The sequence below is a fragment of the Mustela nigripes genome, chromosome 6 (assembly GCF_022355385.1).
Source record: "Mustela nigripes isolate SB6536 chromosome 6, MUSNIG.SB6536, whole genome shotgun sequence".
Classification (NCBI taxonomy): domain Eukaryota; kingdom Metazoa; phylum Chordata; class Mammalia; order Carnivora; family Mustelidae; genus Mustela; species Mustela nigripes.
Window position 1 is genome coordinate 123,369,498 of NC_081562.1, and position 25,925 is coordinate 123,395,422.

Genomic DNA, 25,925 nt, shown 5'->3' on the forward strand with positions numbered 1-25,925 from the left:
TCAAGTTATTTTCTGTGCTGCTTTAAATTTGTACTTTTGCACGTGATCTTTCAATGTCTCAATACGCGTTACAGCCTCTGCATGTCGTTCTTGAGCATCTTGCAACTAAAAAAAAAAAAAAAAAAAGAAAGAAATACTTTTAAGTACTGGCAATCTAGTAAGAAACCACCATCGGGTGTTTTTGTAAATAAAATATTACTGGACACAGCCACACTCTCCTCCACATACTGATTTATGGGTACAGCAAAGCTGAGCTGCTGCAACAGAGACCTATGGCCTACAAAGCCTAAAATATTTACAGGGAGTCTGCTTCTATCTTTCTCTGTCTCTCTCCCTCTATCCCTCCCCACTGCTCTTTCTCTCTCTCCCGAGCGCACAAACAAATAGATAAAATCTTAAAATACATAAAGTCCCCCTACAGAATAGTTTACTGACTTCTCTAGAACTAAAATGTAACATTTTTAATGATTTAAATTATATTTCATCATATAAACCAGCAAATTTATTTATTGGTTAAAAGGGGAAAGATAGGAAATAAGCTTATAGTAGACATTTCTATTTTTGTATTCTAAGCACCACATCAACTATAATTTTAAATATTCACATATGTGAATGACCATGGCTATTCCAGTGATTATAAAAGTTAACATGATGCTTTCAGTGACAACCATATATTTCATAGAATAGAATGAGAAGCAACATCTTCGTAAGAACCAGAACGCCTGGGATCTGAATTCCCGACTCCATTGTGTGACCTGGAAAAAATTATTTAAAATTTCTGTGTCTCAGTTTCTTCTTCTGTTAAAAAAAAAAAAGATAGTAATAGTATCTACCAGACTGGGATGTTGGGAAGATTAAATTAGAAAATATACATGAACTATTTAGAAGGGTATATGGTATACAACAAATTCTAAGTGTCTGCAATTAGCATTATTATTATTGCTGTATGCTATATTCTTTTTTTTAAGATTTTATGTATTTATTTGACAGAGAGAGAGATCATAAGTAGGCAGAGAGTCAGGCAGAGAGGGAGAGAGAAGCAGGCTCCTCGCTGAGCAAAGAGCTCAATGAGGGGCTCGATCCCAGGACACTGAGATCATGACCTGAGCTGAAGGCAGCGGCTTAATCCACTGAGCCACCCAGGCACCCCTGTATGCTATGTTCTAATAACATTTGATATTTTAGGCAAATGGCAGGCCAGTGAAAGTGGTCTCTTATACAAGATATACCAAAATTGTTCTTCATAACACCAGAAGTGGCAGCAAATAGGGACCATGAGACCCACAGTATACCCTCAGTACTTCAAAAAAATTTTACCAATTCCCCTAGCCAAGAGTACTTTCTTCCACTTGTAATACTTTTAACTTTCTTCCACTCTATACTATTCTATGGACAATGTTCATGGACTACAGTGCAAATAGTACCTCCTAGGCTGAGTAATAAATAATTTACATGACCATCAGAGGCAAAGTAAAGCCAACTGACATGGAATTAATGGACACTAAATCAATGTTCCCAAATCATTTCATGTTTATATTGTTTACCTTAGTAACTGTTTATGTTACACTGCTTTGGCAAGTACGCTGATGAATATATTAAGGCTATGTGGTATGGCATATCAGAAAAGCTGTCCCCAGAGGTGCTTGGCTGGCTCATTTGAAAGAACATGCAACTCTTGACCTTGGGGTCTTGAGTTCAAGCCCCACAAGGGATGTAGAAATTATATAAACAAACAAACAAACTTTAAAAAAGAAAAGCTGTCTGCAGAGCTTCATAGTTGGTAAACTGCTATAAACTTGTAAACCTGTTCTGGCTGCAAAATGCTGAAAGACAAATTTAGACTATTTTTCCATAGTGAGTGGGGGAAGAAACAAGCATTTGACTGAATACTTCTCCTCTATCAGATTAAATGCTTTCACAATTTTACATTCAATTGCTTAAAATATATTTAGAATAAAAGTTTGTGATGTCAATATTTTCAATCAGAAGTTATTGATATGGTATAAAGTACTTAATTTTATCCTAAAAACTGTTGAGTTAAAATATTCTCAATTTACATAAATGTGTACATTCTCAATTTAGATAAATGTGTACATAGAAAGACAAAATTATCTCTCATTTAAAAAAATGAAAACAATGTAAAATAAAGGACTAAACTGTTCTGCACAGACTAGATGACAAGTGTGAAGAGCGTAAGGTCAGTGGGAATCAGAACAATCAGAAAGAGCTTCATGAAGAATGAGAGACAATGACTCAGGTCTCTATAGTGTAGGACTAGGCAAGAGGAAGGGCAACTAAAAGGACAGAAAGAAGAGGATGAGTAAAAGGCTGAGAGAGGTGAGAATGCAAACATTTAGTCCATTAGAAAAATCTGCTGTTACCTACCAAGAGAGTAAATCTCTCTCGTCAGTAACATATGTATAGGACAAATATTTTCTGTCTAGTTGCAGTATGTTTTAGTACTTCCTTTACTACATATTTAGAAAAACAGTCTTACTTTTAATGCAGTAAGATTTTAGCCTCAAAATGGCAGAGGAGGTTAATTTCATCTGGTTCCAGGAATTCAGCTAGATAGTTATCAAACCATTCTGAACACCTATAAACTCAATAGAAGATCAAAGAGAAGCAGCAATTCTATGAACACAAAAGTGACCACTTTCTCAAAGGGATGACACGTGGAGAAGTGAATCCAAGGCTATATTTGGGAAGATAGACCACAGTGGGAGGAAGCCCCCATCAGCCGACTAACGGCAAGTGACAGAACACCAGAGTGGGAAATCAGAACTTTTAGAAGTCTGCTCCACGGAGGGAAATGGCTTCAGTGGCCTGGGGGGTGGGAGCGGGGGGGTTGGAATCCTCGAAGGGACAGTGTGGACTCAGGACCTTCTGGATCACAGAAAGACCAAGGGTTCCTGAGTGTGGCAGAGCTCGCAGGTATTGGAGCAGGGCAGCCAGCTGCAAAGACAGATCCGAGGAGTGGGCTCTCAGCTCGGGGTTGCCATGAATCATAATTCAAGGCACAGTTGGGCACTACTCTTCAAACAGGAACCCAACAAGCAGCAGATCTGGGGAGACTCCCCCTCAACTCTGCCTCCACCAGGAGGAGAAGTGCAGCAGTGCACTGCAGGAATCTACTGGGTTTGGAGACTCCAAATGGGGCCATGCACCAGAGATAAAAACTCAGTCATAGGCTAGATGAGCTTAGAGACCAGGGAGACAGGCATGGTTGACTGCTTTTCTCTGAGGGCACAATGAGGAATGAGGACCGAAGTTCTTGGCTCTTCTGTCTGGAGAATGGGAAGCTGCCATCTTCATTCTCCTCCTCCAAAGCTATACAGAAAGCTTTCAGGGAACAAAAGCTACCAAAACCAAACCCAAGCAGATGACAGCCTGACCCCTGACAAGGGCAATGCAATTCTGCCTCAGGCAAAGACATTGGAGAATCACTGCAACAGGCCCCGCCCCCAGATGATCAACAAGAACATCCATCCAAGACCAAGATTAACGATCAACGAGAACTGAAATACTCCAGCATTAGGAGAATACATACAGCACATAGAACTCATGGCTTTTTTCCCCATGATTCTCAACTCTTTCAAAGTTAAATTTTTTTAATCACCTTTATTTTTTCTTTTTCTTTCTTTTTTTTTTTTTGAATTCTTTCGCTTTCCTATTTCAATCAACATCTTATCTTAACAAGATATTTTTAAAATCTTTTAATTTCATTTTTATAGTCATATTCTATCCCTTATGTTTTTCTTTCATTAAAATTTTGGGATACAGTTTCTTTTAACAGACTAAAATATACCCTAAATCTAGTCGATCACACTCCTTGTTTTTCTTAATTTCTTTTCTTTCTTTTTTCAAGCAACTTCGTACCATTTCCTTTTAAAAAATCTTTTAAAATTTTCATCCTTATACTCATGTTCCACGCATTCATCATATCCACCCTTACTTTTGTATATATATAACTTGTTCTTTCTTTAAAATTTTGGGAGGCAGTTTCTTCTAACAGACCAAACTATACCCAAAATCAAGTGTGAGGCTCTATTCTATTCACCAGTCTGATATATTCCCACCTCTTTTTCCCCCAAGTTTTGGGTATCTTCTGATTTATTTAGCATACATTTTCTGGGGTCATTGTTACCCTTTTAGCATTTTGTTCTCTCACTTATCTATTCTTCTCTGGCACAAAATAACATAGAAGAAAAACTCACCTAAAAAAAAAAAAGAAGAAGAAAAAGAACAAGAGGCAATACCGACTGTCAGAAACCTAATCAATAGGACATTAGTAAGGTGTAGGAACTAGAGTTCAGAATGACGATTATAAAGATAATAGCTGGCTTGAAAAAAGCATAGAAGATACTGGAGAATCCCCTTCAGAAAAATAAAAGAACTAAACTCTATCCAACTTGAAATCAAAAAGGGTATTAATAAGGTACAATAAAAAATGGAGGCTCTGACTATTAGGATAAATGAGGCAGAAGAGAGAATTATTGATATAGAAGACCAAATGATGGAAAACAAAGAACCTGAAAAAAAAAAATAAAGATAAACAACTACGGGATCACAAGGGGAGAATTTGAGAGATAAGTGATACCATAAGACGAAACAATATTAGAATAATTGGGATCCTTGAAGAAGAAGGGGAGAGGCAGACAGTATATTGGAGCAAATTATAGCAGAGAATATCCCTAATGTGGGGAAGAAAACAGGCATCAGTAACCAGGAGGCACAGAGAAACTGCATCAAAATCAATAAAAACATGTCAATACCCTGTCATCTTGTGAATTTACAAGTCTCAGAGGCAAAGAGAAAATCCTGAAAGTGGCTTAGGACAAGAGGTCTATAATCTACAATGAATAGAAATATTCTAATAGAAATAGTGAGTTTGCAGGACAACTATCCACAGAGACCTGGCAGGCCAGAAAGGACTGGCATGATATATTCAGAGCATTAACTGAGAAAAATATGCAGCCAAGAATACTATATCCAGCTAAGCTGTCATCAAAAGTTAAGAGAGATAAAAAGCTCCCAGGACAAAAACTAAAAGAATTCGCAAACACCAAACCAGCCCTATAGGAAATATTGGAAGGGGTCCTCTAAGCAAAGAGAGAGTCTAAAAGTAACAGACCAAAAAGAAATACAGACAATATACAGTAGTAGTCACCTTACAGGCAAAACAATGGCACTAAATTCATATCTTTCAATAGTTATCCTTAATGCAAATGGGCTACATGTCCCAATCAAAAGACATAGGGTATCAGAATGGATAAAAAAAAACAAGACCCATCAATATGCTACCTGCAAGGAACTCATTTTAGACCCAACACACCTCCATATTTAAAGTGAGGGGGTGGAAATCAATTTACCATGCTAACGGACATCAAAGGAAAGCTGGGGTGGCAATCCCTATATCAGACAAATTAGATTTTAAGCCAAAGACTATAATAAGAGATGAGGAAGGATACTATATCACACTTAAAGTATCTGTACAACAAGAAGATCTAGCAATTGTAAATATTTATACCCCTAAATGGGAGCAGCCAACTATATAAACCAATTTATAACAACAACAAAGAAACACATCAACAATATACTAATAGCAAGAGACTTTAAACCACCCCCCCCCATGAAATAGACAGATCATCTAAGCAAAAGATCAACAAGGAAATAAAAGGCTTTAAATGACACTTTGAACCAGATGGACATCACAGATATATTCAGAACATTCCATCCCAGAGCAACAGAATACACATTCTTCTCTAATGCACATGGAACACTATCCAGAATAGATCACATCCTGGGTCATAAATCAGGTCTCAACCAGTATCAAAAGATTGGGGTCATTCCCTGCATATTTTCAGATCACAATGCTCTGAAGCTAGAATTCAGTCACAAGAGGAAATTTGGAAAGAACCCAAATACATGGAGACTAAAGAACATCCTTCTAAAGAATGAATGGGTCAACCAGGAAATTAAAGAAGAATTGAAAAAATTCATGGAAACAAATGATAATGAAAACACAACAGTTCAAAATCTTTGGAATGCAGCAAAGGCAGTCCTGAAGAGGGAAGAATAGAGCAATACAAGTCTTTCTCAAGAAACAAGAAAAGTCTCAAGTACACAATCTAAACTTCCACCTAAAGGACGGGGAGAAAGAGCAGCAAAGAAAGCCTAAATCCAGCAGGAAAAGAGAATTAATAAAGATGAAAACAGAAATCAATGAAATAGAAACCAAAAGAACAACAGAACAGATCAATTAAACTAGGAGCTGGTTCACTGGAAGAATTAATAAGATTGATAAACCCATGGCCAGACTTTGATAATAGAATAAAGGACCCAAATTAATAAAATCATGAATGAAAGAATAGAGATCACAATCAACACCAAGGAAGTACAGTTATAAGAATATATTATGAGAAACTATAAGCCAGCAAATTAGACTATCTGCAAGAAATGGGTCATTCCTAGAGACATATAAATTATCAAAACCAAACCAGGAAGAAATAGAAAACCTTAACACACCCATAACCAGAAAGGAAATTGAAGCAGTAATCAAAAATCTCCCAACAAACAAAACTCCAGGGCCGGATAGCTTTCCTGGGGAGTTCTATGAAACATTTAAAGAATTAATACCTATTCTCCTAAAACTGTTCCAAGAAATAGAAATGGAAGGAAAACTTCCAAACCCATTTTCTGAGGTCAGCATTACCTTGATCCCAAAACAAGACAAAGACAAAAAGGAGAATTAGAGACCAATATCCCTGATGAACACAGATGCAAAAATTCTCACCAAAATACTAGCCAATAGGATCCAACAGTACATTAAAAGGATTATTCACCGTGAACAAGTGGGATTTATTCCTGGCCTGCAAGGTGGTTCAACATATGCAAATCAATCAGTGTGATACAATACATTAATAAAAGCAAGGACAAGAACAATACAATACTCTGAATAGATGCAAAAAAATTTTTGACAAAGTACAGCACCCTTACCAGCCCGGCCCCTGGTAAGGGTGGAGCAATTCCACCTGGGGCAAAGACACTTGAGAATCACTACACCAGGCCCCTCCCCAAGAAGATCAACAAGAAATCCAGCCAAGACCAAGTTCACCTAACAAGGAGTGTGGTTTCAATACCAAGGAGAGCAGCAGAATTCCAGAGGAGGAGAAAGCAAAGCACGGAACTGATGGCTTTCTCCCTGTGATTTTTTAGTCTTGCAGTTAATTTAACTTTTTTCTTTTCCATTTTTTTTCTCTTCTTCTGCTAAAATTTTTTTTTACTTTTACCCTTTTCTTTTTTAACGTCTTTTAACTAGTTTATCTAATATATTTTTTTATACTTTTCTTTATTTGTTTTCTTTTTTTAATTTTTTCTTTTTTTTTTTCCTTTCTTTCTTTTTGAACCTCGTTTTATCCCCTTTCTCCCCCCTCACAATTTGGGATCCTTCTGATTTGGTTAAAGCATATTTTCCAGGGGTTGTTGCCACCCTTTTAGTATTTTACTTGCTCCTTCATATACTCTTATCTGGACAAAATAACAAGGCGGAAAAATTCACGAAAAAAAAGAACAAGAGGCAGTACCGAAGGCTAGGGACGTAATCAACACAGACATTGGTAATATGTCAGATCTAGAGTTCAGAATGACAATTCTCAAGGTTCTAGCCGGGCTCGAAAAAGGCATGGAAGATATTAGAGAAACACTCCCGGGAGATATAAAAGCCCTTTCTGGAGAAAAAAAAAGAACTAAAATCTAACCAAGTTGGAATCAAAAAAGCTATTAATGAGATGCAATCAAAACTGGAGGTTCTCACTGCTAGGATAAATGAGGCAGAAGAAAGAATTAGCGATATAGAAGACCAAATGACAGAGAATAAAGAAGCTGAGCAAAAGAGGGACAAACAGCTACTGGACCATGAGGGGAGAATTCGAGAGATAAGTGACACCATAAAACAAAACAACATTAGAATAATTGGGATTCCAGAAGAAGAAGAAAGAGAGAGGGGAGCAGATGGTATACTGGAGAGAATTATTGGGGAGAATTTCCCCAATATGGCAAAGGGAACGAGCATCAAAATTCAGGATGTTCAGAGAACGCCGCTCAAAATCAATAAGAATAGGCCCACACCCCATCACCTAATAGTAAAATTTACAAGTCTTAGTGACAAAGAGAAAATCCTGAAAGCAGCCCGGGAAAAGAAGTCTGTAACATACAATGGTAAAAATATTAGATTGACAGCTGACTTATCCACAGAGACCTGGCAGGCCAGAAAGAGCTGGCATGATATTTTCAGAGCACTAAACGAGAAAAACATGCAGCCAAGAATACTATATCCAGCTAGGCTATCATTGAAAATAGAAGGAGAGATTAAAAGCTTCCAGGACAAACAAAAACTGAAAGAATTTGCAAACACCAAACCAGCTCTACAGAAAATATTGAAAGGGGTCCTCAAAGCAAAGAGAGAGCCTACAGGTGGTAGATCAGAAAGGAACAGAGACCATATACAGTAACAGTCACCTTACAGGCAATACAATGGCACTAAATTCATATCTCTCAATAGTTACCCTGAATGTTAATGGGCTAAATGCCCCAATCAAAAGACACAGGGTATCAGAATGGATAAAAAAAACAAAACGCATCTATATGTTGCCTCCAAGAAACTCATTTAGCCCAAAGACACCTCCAGATTTAAAGTGAGGGGGTGGAAAAGAATTTACCATGCTAATGGACATCAGAAGAAAGCAGGAGTGGCAATCCTTATATCAGATCAATTAGATTTTAAGCCAAAGACTATAATAAGAGATGAGGAAGGACACTATATCATACTCAAAGGGTCTGTCCAACAAGAAGATTTAACAATTTTAAATATCTATGCCCCCAAAGTGGGAGCAGCCAACTACATGAACCAATTAATAACAAAATCAAAGAAACACCTCGACAATAATACAATAATAGTAGGGGACTTTTAACACTCCCCTCACAGAAATGGACAGATCATCCAAACAAAAGATCAACAAGGAAATAAAGGCCTTAAATGACACACTGGACCAGATGGACATCACAGATATATTCAGAGCATTTCATCCCAAAGCAACAGAATACACATTCTTCTCTAGTGCACATGGAACATTCTCCAGAACAGATCACATCCTCGGTCCTAAATCAGGACTCAGCCGGTATCAAAAGATTGGGATCATTCCCTGCATATTTTCAGAGCACAATGCTCTGAAGCTAGAACTCAACCACAAAAGGAAGTTTGGAGAGAACCCAAATACATGGAGACTAAACTGCATCCTTCTAAAGAATGAATGGGAGAACCGGGAAATTAAAGAAGAATTGAAAAAATCATGGAAACAAATGGTAATGAAAATACAACGGTTCAAAAATCTGTGGGACACAACAAAGGCAGTCCTGAGAGGAAAATATATAGCGGTACAAGCCTTTCTCAAGAAACAAGAAAGGTCTCCGGTACACAATCTAACCCTACACCTAAAGGAGCTGGAGAAAGAACAAGAAAGAAACCCTAAGCCCAGCAGGAGAAGAGAAATCATAAAGATTAGAGCAGAAATCAATGAAATAGAAACCAAAAAACAATAGAACAAATCAACGAAACTAGGAGCTGGTTCTTTGAAAGAATTAATAAAATTGATAAACCCCTGGCCAGACTTATCAAAAAGAAAAGAGAAAGGACCCAAATAAATAAAATCATGAATGAAAGAGGAGAGATCACAACTAACACCAAAGATATACAAACTTATAAGAACATACTATGAGCAACTCTACGCCAACAAATTTGACAATCTGGAAGAAATGGATGCATTCCTAGAAACATATAAACTACCACAACTGAACCAGGAAGAAATAGAAAGCCTGAACAGACCCATAACCAGTAAGGAGATTGAAACAGTCATTAAAAATCTCCAAACAAACAAAAGCCCAGGGCCAGACGGCTTCCCGGGGGAATTCTACCAAACATTTAAAGAAGAACTAATTCCTATTCTCCTGAAACTGTTCCAAAAAATAGAAATGGAAGGAAAACTTCCAAACTCATTTTATGAGGCCAGCATCACCTTGATCCCAAAACCAGACAAGGATCCCACCAAAAAAGAGAGCTATAGACCGATATCCTTGATGAACACAGATGCGAAAATACTCAACAAAATACTAGCCAATAGGATTCAACAGTACATTAAAAGGATTATTCACCACGACCAAGTGGGATTTATTCCAGGGCTGCAAGGTTGGTTCAACATCCGCAAATCAGTCAATGTGATACAACACATCAATAAAAGAAAGAACAAGAACCATATGATACTCTCAATAGATGCTGAAAAAGCATTTGACAAAGCATCCCTTCCTGATCAAAACTCGTCAAAGTGTAGGGATAGAGGGCACATACCTCAATATCATCAAAGCCATCTATGAAAAACCCACCGCAAATATCATTCTCAATGGAGAAAAACTGAAAGCTTTTCCGCTAAGGTCAGGAACACGGCAGGGATGTCCATTATCACCACTGCTATTCAACATCGTACTAGAGGTCCTAGCCTCAGCAATCAGACAACAAAAGGAAATTAAAGGCATCCAAATCGGCAAAGAAGAAGTCAAACTATCAGTCTTTGCAGATGATATGATACTATATGTGTAAAACCCAAAAGACTCCACTCCAAAACTGCTAGAACTTATACAGGAATTCAGTAAAGTGTCAGGATATAAAATCAATGCACAGAAATCAGTTGCATTTCTCTACACCAACAGCAAGACAGAAGAAAGAGATATTAAGGAGTCAATCCCATTTACAATTGCATCCAAAACCATAAGATACCTAGGAATAAACCTAACCAAAGAGACACAGAATCTATACTCAGAAAACTATAAAGTACTCATGAAAGAAATTGAGGAAGACACAAAGAAATGGAAAAATGTTCCATGCTCCTGGATTGGAAGAATAAATATTGTGAAAATGTCTATGCTACCTAAAGCAATCTACACATTTAATGCAATTCCTATCAAAGTACCATCCATCTTTTTCAAAGAAATGGAACAAATAATGCTAAAATTTATATGGAACCAGAAAAGACCTCGAATAGCCAAAGGGACATCCTTGAATTATTATTTACAATTATAGCTAAAATGGTATACTAAAGATTCATTTGCTATCAGATACTTAAAAAACACTTAAATATTACTTTCATCACATACTGTAAAACGTGTGTTTTGAAGGCACATTTCCTGGATTTGAATTCTGGGTCTACTCCTGACCACCTGCACTGGCTTTGGGAAGTTACTTTTTTCTGTGCCTCATTTTCTTCCTGTGTAAAATACCTAATATAATTACCTCCATTTATAAGATTATTGTGAGGTTTAAAATACCTTTAAAACATTTAAAGTTTTCATAATAATGCATAGTATTTACACAGTAGATCCTCAAAACACTAATATCATGATTATTAAAAAAGGATTTCATTCATATAAGAGCTTAACTTGCACTTCTCAAATAGTTTTTAGAGCCAGTAAAAACTTGTTTTTATTGAAAATGACAACAAAAAATGTGGTATATTTCTTCGTATCAAATAATGCATGTAACATTATGATTTTCCTTTGCTTTTTGTCTGTTTGATCTAAATTTAATGCTCTGTTAAGATTATTAATAATATAGATATGATTTAGATATTCTTTGTATTTTAAGTATTTAATATTTGCCTGAAAAGAATTTTTTTTTTTTTAGACCTGGAAAGAAAACATCTAGTGAAGAGGAAGAGGTAAAAAAAAATACACACACACACACAATTTTATTTCATTTATTAATTTTTAAATTTTTATTTTATTATGTTTTTTTAGCATCAGTAGGTAATTCTTTTATTTATTCATTCATTTATTTATTTATTTTTATTTTTATTTATTTATTTTTAAAAAGATTTTATTTATTTATTTGACAGATCACAAGTAGGGAGAGAGGCAGGCAGGAGAGGAACAGAAGCAGGCTCCCCACTGAGCAGAGAGCCCGATGCGGGGCTCAATCCCCGTACCCTGAGATCATGACCTGAGCTGAAGGCAGAGGCTTTAACCCACTGAGCCACCCAGGCGCCCCTATTTTTATTTCTTTTCAGCTAACAGTATTCATTGTTTTCGCACCACAAATCATGTTTATCAGAAATATTATTCCATGGTAAAAAATCACTTTCGGAATGGTATAGTAAAAAAAGAGAACATCTGCCTTTGTTGTACAGATATTTACTTTGAAAAAGTTGTTCAGAAACACTAGTTACTGATAAAGGTCGTTTTGATAAAAATCAGTCCTTTTGAAAGTACCTTTTCTTTGCTCTTATAAAAAGATACGGCTGTTTATCTAATCTCTCTACACTTACTATATTTTATCAATATTTAGGGGACATTTTGAAGTAGTATTATTTATTTGTAGGTCAAAAAGCAAATTGATTCTGTGGATGACCTTGATGACTTAACTCCGTCATCTGAAACAATTTCAGAGGATTTCCACATGCCTTGCTCTAATTATATGATTTGCATGTCGCTAATTGAGCAGCATGGCATGGATTGTAAAGGTAAGACCATTGTGAAGCCTTTGTATGTACATTACTATAGTAATATGTGCACTTTTTTCTAGTGCTGTACCATACAACACTGATGTGTTATAGAGCTACTCCTCTCAGAAATACATTTTATATGAAAATAGAGAAATGTTGAATACTTATAGCCAAAGAGCTGTAATTTCCACTGTGTTTTTCGTCATGGGAATGGCACACCTGATATGTGTTAAACTCTCCTCTTCTGTGCCTTCACCCAAGGTCAGGTTACCACTATATTTGTCCTAGAATACTGAAACAACCTCAGGACTGTTTTCCCTGTCATTCCACCTCCCAGAATCTTGGTCTACTCTGCAACCATAGTTACCATATATTTTTAAAAATTTATATTTCATCACATGACCCACTTGCTTAAAGCTTAGCTATTACTTCTCATCGTTCTAGGGTGAAAGACCACAATTTTCAGCTTCATCTTTCATATCCTTCTGTCTGTATCTCAGCCACTGTTTTAGATATTTTTTCTTATAATAGAGCTTTTCCTCCTTAACAGCTTAAGTTAGGGCAACTGCACATGTATGAAGTGTATAATTTGATAGTTTTGACATATGTATATGCATATGAACCATAACTGTAATTCAGACAGGTAATAACCCTTAAGTCTCATGTCTCTTTGTATTCCCTCATTATGAAACTGCCGAATGGTTTTCTAAAGTAGTTGCACCATTTTCAGTTCCCACCAGCAATGTCTGAGAGTTCTGATTTCTCCCTATATATTCATGAACACTTAGTATTGTCTGTTTTTTAAATCTTTGATGTTCCAATGGGTCTATAGTATATGTATCATTATGGTTTTAATAGACATTTCCCTAATAACTTACGATGTTGAGCGTATCTTTGTGGGCTTATTTGCTATCTGTATATCTTCTTTGAACTGTCCAAATCCTTTGTCATTTTAAAAATTAGACTTTCTTACCTGTTGAGTTTTGAGAATTCTTTTTATATTCTAGATATACATAGATATACATATTCTAGATAGTTCATTTATCACCTGTAATTTTTTTGCAAATATTTTCTCCCAGTCTGTGACTTTTCATTTCTCAGCAGTATCTTTGGAAGAGCCGTTTTTCTTTTTGATGAAGTCCAGTTTCTACCTTTGTTCTTTTATGGATTTTTGCTTTTGGTGTTCCTATCTGAGAAATCTTTGCCTAACATTAGGTCAGAGGTTTTCTCTCATGCTTTCTTTTAGAAGTTTTGCAGTTGAAGAACAAAGTTTTATTGTTTTAGATCTTACATTTAGATCTGTGATCCATGAGATCCAGTTTGTATTCTTTTTTTTTTAAGATTTATTTATTTATTTGACAGAGAGAGAGAGCATGAGCAGGGGGAATGGCAGGCTGAGGGAGAGGGAGAACCAGGCTCCCTGCTGAGCAGAGAGCTGGACATGGGACTCGATCCCAGGACCTGTCATGACCTGAGCCGAAGGCAGTCACTTAACTGACTAAGCCATGCAGGTGCCCCCATTTTGAATTCTTTTTTAATTTATGATACAGCAGGGTATGGGTCCAGGTTTATTCTTGAACTTGGTAAGTTTACTTATTAGTTTTAGTAGCTTCTTAAAACATTCTGTCAAAATTTTCTACATAACCAAAGTTTATCAAACTTTTTTAAACTACTGTTTTACTAATTTTTTAAGGTGGAGCTAGAGGTCATCAGTTTGAGACTTTTCTTCTTTTTTAGTACATACATTTAGTGCTATAAATGTTCATGTGAGTGCTGCTATTGCAGGATTCCAGAAATTCTAATGTGTTATAAGTTCATTTCCATTCAGTTCAGAATATTTTCTAATTTCTTTTTTCTTTACCTCTTTGACCCAGGGGTTATTTAAAGATTTTATTTATTTTAGAGAGAGAGAGAGAGAGCGAACATGAGCTGGGGGGAAGCAGACTCCCCTCTAAGCAGGGAACCCAGTTGGGGCTTGATTCCAGGACCCTGAGATCATGACCTGAGCCGAAGACAGACACATAACTGACTGAGCCACCCAGGCTCCCTGACCCAGGGTTTATTTAGATGTGTGTTAATTTGTTTGCAAATATTTGAGTATTCTCCAGAGATATTTTTATTCTTGATTTCTAATTTGATTTCTTTGTGATCACAAAACACACTCTTATGACTTTAGTTCTTTTGACTTACTCCTTTTATTATAATTTATTTTATGACCCAGAATATAGTCTTTTTCGGCAAGTGTTCCATGGATGCTTGAGAAGAATGGTGGCATTCAAGTCTACTATGTCCTTGCTGATTTTCTGCCTACTGAAATCTCAGACTGTAATTGTGAATTTGCTTGTTTCTCTGAAGTTCTGTCAATTTTTACTTTATGTATTTTGAACCTATTAATAGATGCATAAACATTTAGGTTTATTATGCTTCCTTTAGTTGACCCTTTTATCATTATTAAATGAACTTATTTATTGCCACTGATGTTTTTTGCTTCGAAATCTATTTTGTCTGGTATTAATGTAACCGCTCAGGCTCAGCTTTCTTTTGCCAAGTGTTCGTGTGGTCAGTTATATTTCTGGCCTCTTAACACGTTTGTAGTTTTTACAATTAAAGTGCATTTTTTATAGGTGGCAGATAGCTGGGTCTTCCTTTTTTTTTTTTTTTTAAAGATTTTATTTATTTATTTGTCAGAGAGAGAGCGAGTGAGAGCGAGCATAGGCAGACAGAGTGGAAGGCAGAGTCAGAGGGAGAAGCAGGCTCCCTGCGGAGCAAGGAGCCCAATGTGGGACTCGATCCCAGGACGCTGGGATCATGACCTGAGCCGAAGGTAGCTGCTTAACCAACTGAGCCACCCAGGCGTCCCAACTGGGTCTTCCTTTTTTATCCATTTTGACAGTCTACCTTTTCATTGAGGCTTTTAGACCATTTTCATTTAATGTGATTATTGATGTAGTTAATTTGAATCTGTCATCATGTTGTTTGACTTCAATTTGTCCTTTCCGATCTTCATTCCATTCTCTTCTTTTTCTGATTTCTTTTGGATTAATCAAGTAATTTTTATGATTTAGTTTTATTTATGTGTGTATATGTATGTATGTATTTTGCTTACTAGCTATAACTCTTTAGTTTTGCTATTTTGGTGATTAGAACCTAAAGTATATGACTTAAGCCTCATAGTCCTCCATCTAGTAATGTTATAACACATCATATGTCGTTTAAGAAAATTATAAAGGTTTACTTCCTTTGCCAGATCCTTCTGGATCTGTGGGTTTATAGTTTTCATTAAGTTTAGAAAGTTTTTGGCCATTTTTTCTTTTCTTTTTTTTAAAGATTTTATTCATTTATTGGAGAGAGAGAAGGAGGGAGAGAGAGAGTGCAGGAGCCAGGGGGGAGGGGCAGAAGAAGAGGGATAGGCAGACTCCCCTGTAATCGGGGAGTCCAACACTGGGCTTGATCCTAGGACCCTGAGATCATGAGATCATGACCTGAGCTGAAGACATATGCCCACTGACGAATCCACTCAGGTGCCCCGTCATTTTTTCTTCGAATGTTTTTTCTAGTTCCTTTCCTCTGCCTCTTTGGGGAATTGTATATTAGCTACTTGAAGTTTTCTCACAGTTTTCTTTTCTTTTTTTTTTTTTTTTAAAGGTTTTATTTATTTTATCAGAGAGAGAGAGGGGGAGAGAGTGAGCACAGGCAGACACAATGGTAGGCAGAGGCAGAGGGAGAAGCAGGCTCCCTGCTGAGCAAGGAGCCTGATGTGGGACTCGATCCCAGGATGCTGGGATCATGATCTGAGCCGAAGGCAGCTGCTTAACCAACTGAGCCACCCAGGCATCCCTTCTCAGTTTTCTGATGTCAAATTTCAGTCTTTTATTTTGAGCTGTCTAATATGTGTTTATTTCAGTCCACTGTCTAATACGTGTTTTTCATGTCTGACATAATTTACATCTCTAAGTGCTATTTGGTTTTTTAAAAATTAGCTTGTATGCCTCTGCTTACCTTTTTATGCTTTCTTTGGAGTTCTAGCTCAGTTAATGACAAACAGTTTGATCCTTTCCCATCCTGCTCTTATGAATTGTTAGGTGAATCCAGAGTAGTGTTCAGCCTAGAGCTCATAATTCCCCACTGCTGAGGCACGACCTACTTACTCTATTCATTGTGCTGCGGGTTATGAGTTTTTACAGCATGGATAATGGGGATAAGATACTGCCCCTGGTGCCATATGAGCTCCAGGCAGGGTTTCCTCTGCTCTTTCCAGATGGATCTTTCCTCTGGTCACAGGAAATTTCCTTACGTGCATGCATTGGTTATTACTCTTCTGATCTCCAGTATTCTTTCTTTGTTCTGCTTTCTCTCGCCAGTGCTTTGACCTCTGGTCTCATCTGTCTTAGTTTCACCAGACTCAGTTTCATCACCTGAACTTGGGGAGTCTGGTAGAATCTATCTCAGTTTTTTCACCTGTGTCATGGCCTGGAAATTGTCCCAAGGCAGTGAGCTCAGGTATGTGTTAGGCTAACTTGTGTTTTCAGGGATCATTGTCCTTCATTGCCTGAATTCCTTTTTCTTGAAAATGATTTTAAAGTGTATTTTACCTGTTTTTTGTTTGGCTTTTTTTGGGTAGGAAGATATATCAGTACCTGTTACTCCATCTTGGCCAGAAGCAGATTGCAATAGAACTTTGGCACATGCTGTAGACTGTCTTTAATGCTCTCCTTCCTCGTTTGCTCACATGCTTCCTGCTCCTCCTTCATTTCTCAGAATAGTTCCTCAGGGAAATCTTCCCTTCTTATCATAGATCAAGTTATGTTATGTGGTCATAGAACTCTTTTATTATAGGAACTATCTGAATTTATAATTGTGTTCTCCTTCACTAGACTTTAAGCTAAATAAAAGCCAGAGATCTGCAGAGCTTAGTGTAATATGTTTTGCTTTTTAAAAAATTTTATTTATTTAAGAGACAGAGTGCATAAGCAGGGGGAGGGGCATAGGCAGGGGGAGAAGCAGACTCTCCACTGAGTAGGGAGCCCAATGTAGTGTTTGATCCTAGGACCCTGAGATCATGACCTGAGCTGAAGGCAGATGCTTAACCAACTGAGACACCCAGGCATCTCAGTAATATATTTTATATTGAAATCATTCAATATATATTTGTTTAATGTATGAATGAGTGGATGTGAAAGCATATAGTCCTTCATATGCAAGAAGTACTCATATATTTTATTTCTTTTTCTTTTTTAAATATTTAACTAATTTATTGGAGAGAGAGCATGACCGGAGAGTGGGAGAGAACAGAGGGGGAGGGAGGGTAGGGGGAAAGAATCTCAAGCAGACTCCATGCTGAGTGGAGCCCGATGCAGGGCTTGATCGGACAACTCTGGGATTATGACCTGAGCTGAAACCAGATGCTTAAACCAGCTGAGCCACCCAGGTGCCCTATATATTTTATTTGCTTTTGTTTTTTCTCTGATATAGATTCTGTCAGTTTACTGAAAATCCAGGATACGGTACTTTCATATGAAAGATTAATAGAACTTAAAAAAAATCACTGTGGACAACTTAAAAGAAAAAATAAAAAAATGGAAAATAAGGCTAATAGACTACAAAAGGAGCTGTCAGAAACAAAAGAAGTGATATCGAAGTTGGAGCTTCAAAAAGTAGAATGGGAGCAAGAACTCTGCAGTTTGAGGTATGATATCTTGGTTTTAAGGAAATACTTGAACTATTTTCTTTTTCTTTTTTTTTTTTTAATAGGCTCCACACCCAATATATGTGGGGCTTGAACTCAAGAGTCGCATGTTCTACCAGTTGAGCCAGCCAGGCACCCCTTGAATTATTTACTTTTATCTACAGATGCGTAGAAGTTTTGAAATTGCTAACTTACCTTCTGGGATTTTATAGGGAAGAAAATGTCTTTAGTATTGTGAAGTATGAGATTCTTCGTAATAATACAGCAAGTTCTTAACAGTGAATACTTTTAATAATTTAATGAATATTCCAGATCACAATTTTAATGACCATATAGAAATCCACCATGTGGAAACCTCATTATTTACCAAATTGAATTTTGGATCCCCCTCCATTTTCTATACTTCAATTAATGCTTTAAGGAATGTCTTTTATATAAATCTGTTTCTACATTTCTGGTTACTTGGAATAAATTCTTCAATGTAGTGTTGTTTACTTAAAGTATAAAAATTTTTAAAGAAGGTCTTTGATCCTATTTTTAAATTGTTCTCAGGGAATTTTATATTAATGATTACTGCTAAGTTTTCTCAGCATCTCTCTTATATGTTGATGAAATTAATTCAAAACTCCATGCTGCAAACACATATTACTCTTTATTATTTACTTAATATATATCCTGTGTTGTTATAAAAGGGGTTTTCAAATGATTTATTAAATGGATAATAGGGGAAGAAAATAATACATTATATGTTAATTTAAAAAAAGAAAACGGATCAGGGGCACCTGGATGGCTCAGTTGGTTAAGTGTCTGCCTGGGGCACCTGGGTGGCTCAGTGGGTTAAGCCTCTGCCTTCGGCTCAGGTCATGATCCCAGGGTCCTCGGATCAAGCCCCACATCGGGCTCTCTGTACTGCAGGGAGCCTGCTTCCTCCTCTCTCTCTGCCTGCCTCTCTGCCTACTTGTGATCTCTGTCAGATAAATAAAGAAAAATCTTTAAAAGTGTCTGCCTTTGACTCAGGTCACTATTCCGGGGTGCTGGGATTGAGTCCCCCATTGGGCTTCTTACTCAGCGGGGAGCCTGCTTTTCCCTCTCCCTCTGCCTGCTACTCCACCTTTTTGTGTTCTCTCTTCAAATAAATAGATAAAATCTTTTAAAAAATGAAATGAATAATAATCAACAAGGTAAATTGAGAGTATTGCAGAAGAAGAAACATAAAAATCATAGGGCAACAGATATTTGACTCCCTAGCCTAGTCCTGAATCACAGTAATCTGCCCGTGTACGTTGTGTAAATGCATCTACAGATGCTATCTTTACACTGCTGTACCTGTGATGTTTCGTGAAGTAGCAATCTACTTGTAATAAATTATAACTTTTTTATAAACAAGAACTTTACTTTTTAAATAGTAACTAAATTATCTTTTCTAATGGAGGAGTAATTACGAGTATGTGGAAAAAACAATAATTTTCCATTCTTTCTTGAATAATTTAAAAATTCCTTTCCCTACAATATCTCCTAGAGATGTCTCCCAGAGATATTAGTACTAAGCAGCATAATGCTTTTTCATTGCTTCTTTTCAACTATATATATATCTTTTGGAAGAGATTGAAGTGAGAAATTACAAACATGAGCCCTAGAAAGGAAAAAAAATTGAGTACATAGAAATTTCATTTGGATAATAAACCAGCATATGTGGCACGAGATCATAACATGAGATTTTTATTGTTTACAAAACAAATTTTAAAATAAGCACATTTATTTGCAGATTTACTTTAAAACAAGAAAAAGAAAGAAGAAGAAATGCTGAAATGTTATATGAAAAGATTCAGGAGCAACTAATAAGAAAAGAAGAGCAATATAATAAAGAAGTTGAAATGAAACAAGAACTTGAACTTAATCTTAGAACACTAGATATGGAACTGAGGACTGTAAAAAATGATTTCAATCAGGTAAGTCTGATAAAAGTTGCATATTTCCATCAGTATTATTTATAATATCCCTTTGATTTAATGTATATTACTTAGTTATAAAATAGATTAAAAATTGGTTTTATACTAATAGGAACTATGATATTTATAGCTAAAATAATTAATTTATTGGAGTTCTTGGCTTCTCATATACACCTTATGTATATTTTCTGAATGAAGGGATGGAGGGTAAATTGAGATAAATATGCATGTTGGCTTTTTTTTTTTTTTAAGATTTTATTTATTTTTAGAGAGAGAGGATGAGTATGGGAATGTGTAGAAGGGGAGGGAAAGGAAGGGATAAGAATCTCAAGCAGACTCTGAGTGCAGAGCCTGACTCAGGGTTGGATCTTAAAAACCTTGAGATCATGACCTGAGCTGAAACCAAGTTAACCAACTTGACACTTAACCAACTGAGCTACCCAGACACCCCAGTTTTGGATTTTTTATATTAAAATAGAGGCTAAATCACCTTGAGACTATGTTTGAGCTAGTTAAATGTTTTGTAAAGAAATTTTATTTCACATACTACATCTACCTGTATTTTTACTCTATGACAAATGTAGCTGTCATTTAAGTTAAAATTTGAGTTACTCGTGTAGGATAAAAGTGCTTGTATTTAAAAAGGCTACTTCTTTTGAACATTTTTTTAAGTTCTCTTAAGCTTTTGACTTTTTTTTTTAATGGTATCAACCAAAATCCTAATGAAAATATGTCTTTAGGTTGTGGAAGAATGGAATGATACTAAGAAACAACTTTGTCGAGAACAGGATGCCAGAATATTACAAGACGGAATTCTGAACAATCACCTTTGCAAACAAAAGGAGATAGAAATGGATAACAAAAGGAGTTCTGGGGTATTTTCTTTAGTTATTTTGAAGTACATGTGTGTATGTTTTGTATGTATATATATTTGATTTCTAAAATTATTATTTTTTCTCTGTGTGTGTATTTTTTTCTCCGTGTGTGTGTGTGTGTGTATTTGGGTCTTTGTATATATATATTTTATCCATATATATATGTATATTTTTAAAACCAACACTGCAGATCATGGAAAGCATAGAGGATTTTTAAAGCATATATATCTATATATATATAGATATGTCTATATATAAATGTCAGTGGCATTTTGGGTCCTGTGGATAAAGTAATATTCTTATTTAAATGCATTTGTCTGCAAGAATCAAATAGTGACATTCTTAATGTCTTCATCCAAAGGGAGAGGCTTTTTTTATTTTCCATAACCATAAGCTCAAAACTGTTGCAACTAACAACATATGTTTCAGTTTTCTGCAGTTATTTCCTCACCTCTCTCTCAGTAGTTTAGCTTAACACTTCCGCTGATGAACAGGAGGAAATGTATATAGCCTGTTCAGAGACTTTATTTTGGATGTTAGTCTCTTACTTTTGAGAAAAGTAGCAATTTGCTCCAAGGAGTATCCTATTTCATTATAAGGTGCCTTTGAAATAATCATATGCTAATGATAATTTATTGATGAATATTTTATTCCTAATAAAATAGCTTAGTGTTTTTCCCTATTTTGTATTTATTACCATTTTAAACATCATGATGCGGAAAAAAATTTATTGCGGCAGCAAATAATCTCATGACTTTTCTTTTTTTTTTTTTTTCTTTTAAAGATTTTATTTATTTATCAGAGAGAGAGGGAGAGAGACTGAGCACAGGCAGACAGAATGGCAGGCAGAGGCAGAGGGAGAAGCAGGCTCCCCGCCGAGCAAGGAGCCCGATGTGGGACTCGATCCCAGGACTCTGGGATCATGACCTGAGCTGAAGGCAGCTGCTTAACCAACTGAGCCACCCAGGTGTCCCTCTCATGACTTTTCTAAGAGCTGTATAAATTTTACCTTATTTACCATTGATATTTTATGTGAAATATGAGGCTTCCTTTGTCTTTATGATTTACACTGGAGAAGAGCTCCGGTTTGGTGCACGAGCACTGATAGTGGACTTAGAAGGCCTGCGGGAAGTTCTGCAGCTCACTTAATATTTTGAACCTCTCCATTCTAGAATTGTGGTAACTAAAAGAGTTCATTGATGTATATAGAAGTGTTTATAGTACAGGGCCTAGATTTGTCAGTGATCAGTAGATTTATCTCTTAAAATTGACTATAGAAATGTTAGAAAAGTAGAATTTCTATGGACTATTGTGAGGGAAAAGAATTTTAGGAAATTTAATCTGTCCAAATATATGCAGAGCTAAGGATTCTACTGTGGCATACCTGTGTTAGATGTCAGACTGTAAACTTGATTCTTAGTATAGTCAGATTTATTAATCTTTTTTTCAGGCTTTCTGGGTTTGTTATAAATCGGAGAAAGACCTTTCCAATTCTGAGAGTCTTAAAAATTTTGTCTTGCTTTCTTTTTTCCTTTCATGCGTTCCTTGTCTTCAATTAAATTTTTGAAGCTTTGGGAATTTATGCTTGTAAAAGTTTGAGGTGTGGACCCAACTTTACTTTTTTCCAGTTCAATATCTATTTACTGCAATCTAGTCATTGTATAAAAGTAGTTTATTCTTTAATTTCAGAGAAAATTCATCATAATGTCATTTTATTGTGTTACAACTAAAAGTCTCCTTTGTTTTACTTAGATTTCTAATAGTCACGAAAATGAAAAATATCTGTTGCATAACAAATACATTTTGGAGGATCAAATCGCTATGCTAAGACTGGAAATAGACACAATAAATAACCAGAGCCAGGAGAAGGAAAGGAAATACTGTGAAGACATTGAAATTTTAAAAGAAAAGCATGTCAGTCTTCAGAAGACCATAAAACTGAATGAGGAAAGATTAACAAAAACAGAACTCCAACACAGTGGACAGATTAATGCTCTGAGCATTGAGAACACAATGCTAAAGTCTAAACTGGAGAATGAAAAGCAAAACAAAGAAAGACTGGACGAAAAAGTTGAATCGTACCGTGCTAGATTAGCTGCTGCTATACAGGATTATGACCAAAGTCAGACATCAAAAAGAGACCTAGAACTTGCTTTCCAGAGAGCAAAAGGCGAATGGTTTCGTGTACAGGACAAATTGAATTTTGATGTGTCTAAACTAAAAGAAGATAATGAGCTTCTTTCTCAGAACCTTTCTGAAGCTGAAAGTAAATTTAATACTCTGGAAACTGAGCTCCATCGCACAAGAGATGCTCTCAGAGAAAAGACTTTGGTTTTAGAACGTGTACAAAGAGACCTAAGTCAAACACAGTGTCAGAAAAAGGAAATTGAACACTCGTATCAAAGTGCACAAGATAAAGTGAGTAAATACATTGGGAAGCAGGAATCCTTAAAGGAGAGATTATCTCAACTACAAAGTGAAAATATGTTGCTTCAGCAGCAACTAGATGATGCTCACAACAAAGCTTCCAGTAAAGAAAAGGTGGTAATTAATATCCAAGACCAGTTTCAGGATATTCTAAAAAAACTTGAAGCTGAAAGTCAAAAGCAAGCTCTTATAATAGAAGCAAGCAAGCAAGAGTTAATCAATGAACGTAATCTTTTAAGAGAAAGAATGTATGTGTATGAAAAGGAGAAAGTAGAAAGAGAAGTAAGTATTCAGAAAGATAAATATTTTTCAAGCTTCCTGAGAAAATTCAAAGCAATATTTGATTATGGATTATTGTTGTTAAAATTATTATTTTAGAAAGAGTGCACCTACACATGAATGGGAGTGGGTCAGAGGTAGAGGGAGAGAGAATCCCAGGAGGGCTCCACATTGGAGAGCTCCACCTCATGACCCCGAGATCATGACCTAAATGATTATAGCTGAATTTTGAATCTAGTTGAATATAAAAAATATATAGACTGTAAGTCAGCATAACTCGTATCCAGCCAATAAAAATTAGACTTGAGAGGTGCTTTAATTTGAATAAAATTGTTCTGTCTTCTATGAAAGTTTAAGAAGTTAAGTTACAAATTGTTACTAGATAGTAGGCTGATATTAATAATTTAGTCTTATACTGCTAAAATAATTTTAATTCTTGTCATCACGTTAATACCATGATGAACAGATAAATGGAAATGCTCAAAATACTAAAATGAATATTTTGAAATCGAGATTCAATTAAGCAGATTAACTTGACAGTTAGCTCCAGATTTCCCAAATGAACTGCTTAAAAAGTACGGTATCTCAGTACTTTGTATACATATATACATAAGTATAAGTATGTATTTATAAGTATAAATATATGTATATATGTATATACATATATACTTTTATACATTTATACATTTATGCAAGCTATACATGGTAGCTTTTAATACATTTTAGGTTGGCATAATTTTATTCTTATTTATATAATTTTGAATTTTTAGTCTATAATCATGTATCCTTATGACCTTTTAATCCTTTGAAGGCACTTACTTTCATTAAATCATAATTTGGGACAACTGTGGTGAGCTTTAGCAAAACTATATTTGATTTAATCTTGCCACTGCTATTTATAATTTTTAAAGCAATTTTACAAATAATTTGCTCATTTCAAAGCTCAGTTACTATCATTTGGGCCTAAGTTTGTCCAACACAAAGAGAATTGTATCTCTGTAATTTATTAATTGGGCATTGGATCTCCATTTTCAGATTAATGAGGGGTGGCAGGATTCTTGTGTAGCAGGAATGGAGGTCAGGGAGAGAGGTGAAAGCCAGGTCATCTAGGGTCTTGAAGGCCTTAGAATGACTTCACTTACGTTCTGAGATAGTTATCTATTAAAAGGATTTGAGCAGAGGATTGAACATGTGAGGAACTCTGACATTAATTGAAGCCTCTAATAAAAAAGAAGGAAAACATTTCATACTGTAGAATTTACCAATGCTAGTCCCACCTATATACCCATTTCTTTTTGAGACTTCAGTCGATTGGGAAGCTTTGGGAAAATTCACCCACAAGGAAAGGATAGTGGGGCTGAATTATCTAAGTAACAAAATACTGACTAGGCAGGATAACATCTTTTCGTGTCTTTAACCAAATTCATTAAACATCCATAATGTGTACATGTTAGGAAAAGGAGATGAATTGATGTTTGTAGTGAAATTTTCCAAGTACATAGGTCAAAGTTAAATATTGTTAACATAACTTAATAGTAAGATGATTTTATAAAACCAGTAACAGAAATGTCTTATTAGGTAGCTGTGAGACAACTTCAAGAAGAACTGGCTGATACCCTAAAAAAACAATCTATGTCAGAGGCTTCACTGGAGGTGACATCACGTTGTCGTATGAATTTAGAAGATGAGGTACAGGACTTAAAGAAGAAACTGGCTCAGATTAGGAATCAGGTATGTATGAAGTGTCATGTATCAAGTTAATCTGTAGTTGGTTAAATAATATGAAGTGTTTTAGGATGCTTACTTCCATGGACCACTTCGTTTTGTATTTTCATTATAATTAATTTAGTATAATTTTAGTATCTTCACAATGTACTTATTTCTTAAACTTTGACTTTCATTCTGCTATTTTTGTTACACATTTTTTTTCTGATAGTAGTTACCCTTAGGAAAGTTGAAAATTACACATCATTCCCCACAGAAATTGGTTTTTTTTCCTACTAAATAATTTCTTTAAAGATTTATTTATTTATTTATGGTGGAGGTGGGAGTGGAGAGGCAGCAGGAGATGGAGAGAATTTCAAGCAGACCCCTGCCCAGCACAGAGCCCCACACTGGCTTGACTCCATGACCCATAAGATCATGACCTGAGCTAAAATCC

General features: G+C 35.8%; 2 protein-coding genes across 2 annotated transcripts in view; one reads left to right on the plus strand and one right to left on the minus strand.

The window, feature by feature from the left end:
* Nucleotides 1-11,347, minus strand: part of LOC132020411 (ankyrin repeat domain-containing protein 26-like) — a 29,879-nt gene extending 18,532 nt beyond the window's left edge. The window contains exons 1-2 of the mRNA XM_059404557.1: nt 11,342-11,347; nt 35-105 (exon numbers count right to left, since the gene is read on the minus strand). Of these exons, the coding sequence (XP_059260540.1) occupies nt 35-105; nt 11,342-11,347 (77 nt within the window). The remainder of the gene's footprint in view (nt 1-34; nt 106-11,341) is intronic.
* Nucleotides 11,348-11,726: 379 nt separating this feature from the next.
* Nucleotides 11,727-25,540, plus strand: LOC132020412 (ankyrin repeat domain-containing protein 26-like; the record flags this gene model as incomplete). Its single annotated transcript, XM_059404558.1, is given in 7 exon segments — nt 11,727-11,765; nt 12,425-12,566; nt 18,021-18,234; nt 20,000-20,183; nt 20,924-21,058; nt 22,811-23,767; nt 25,343-25,540. Coding segments are annotated over 7 exon segments (1,869 nt in total), but the record flags the coding sequence as incomplete, so codon positions are not given.
* Between the last annotated feature and the right edge of the window lie 385 nt (nt 25,541-25,925).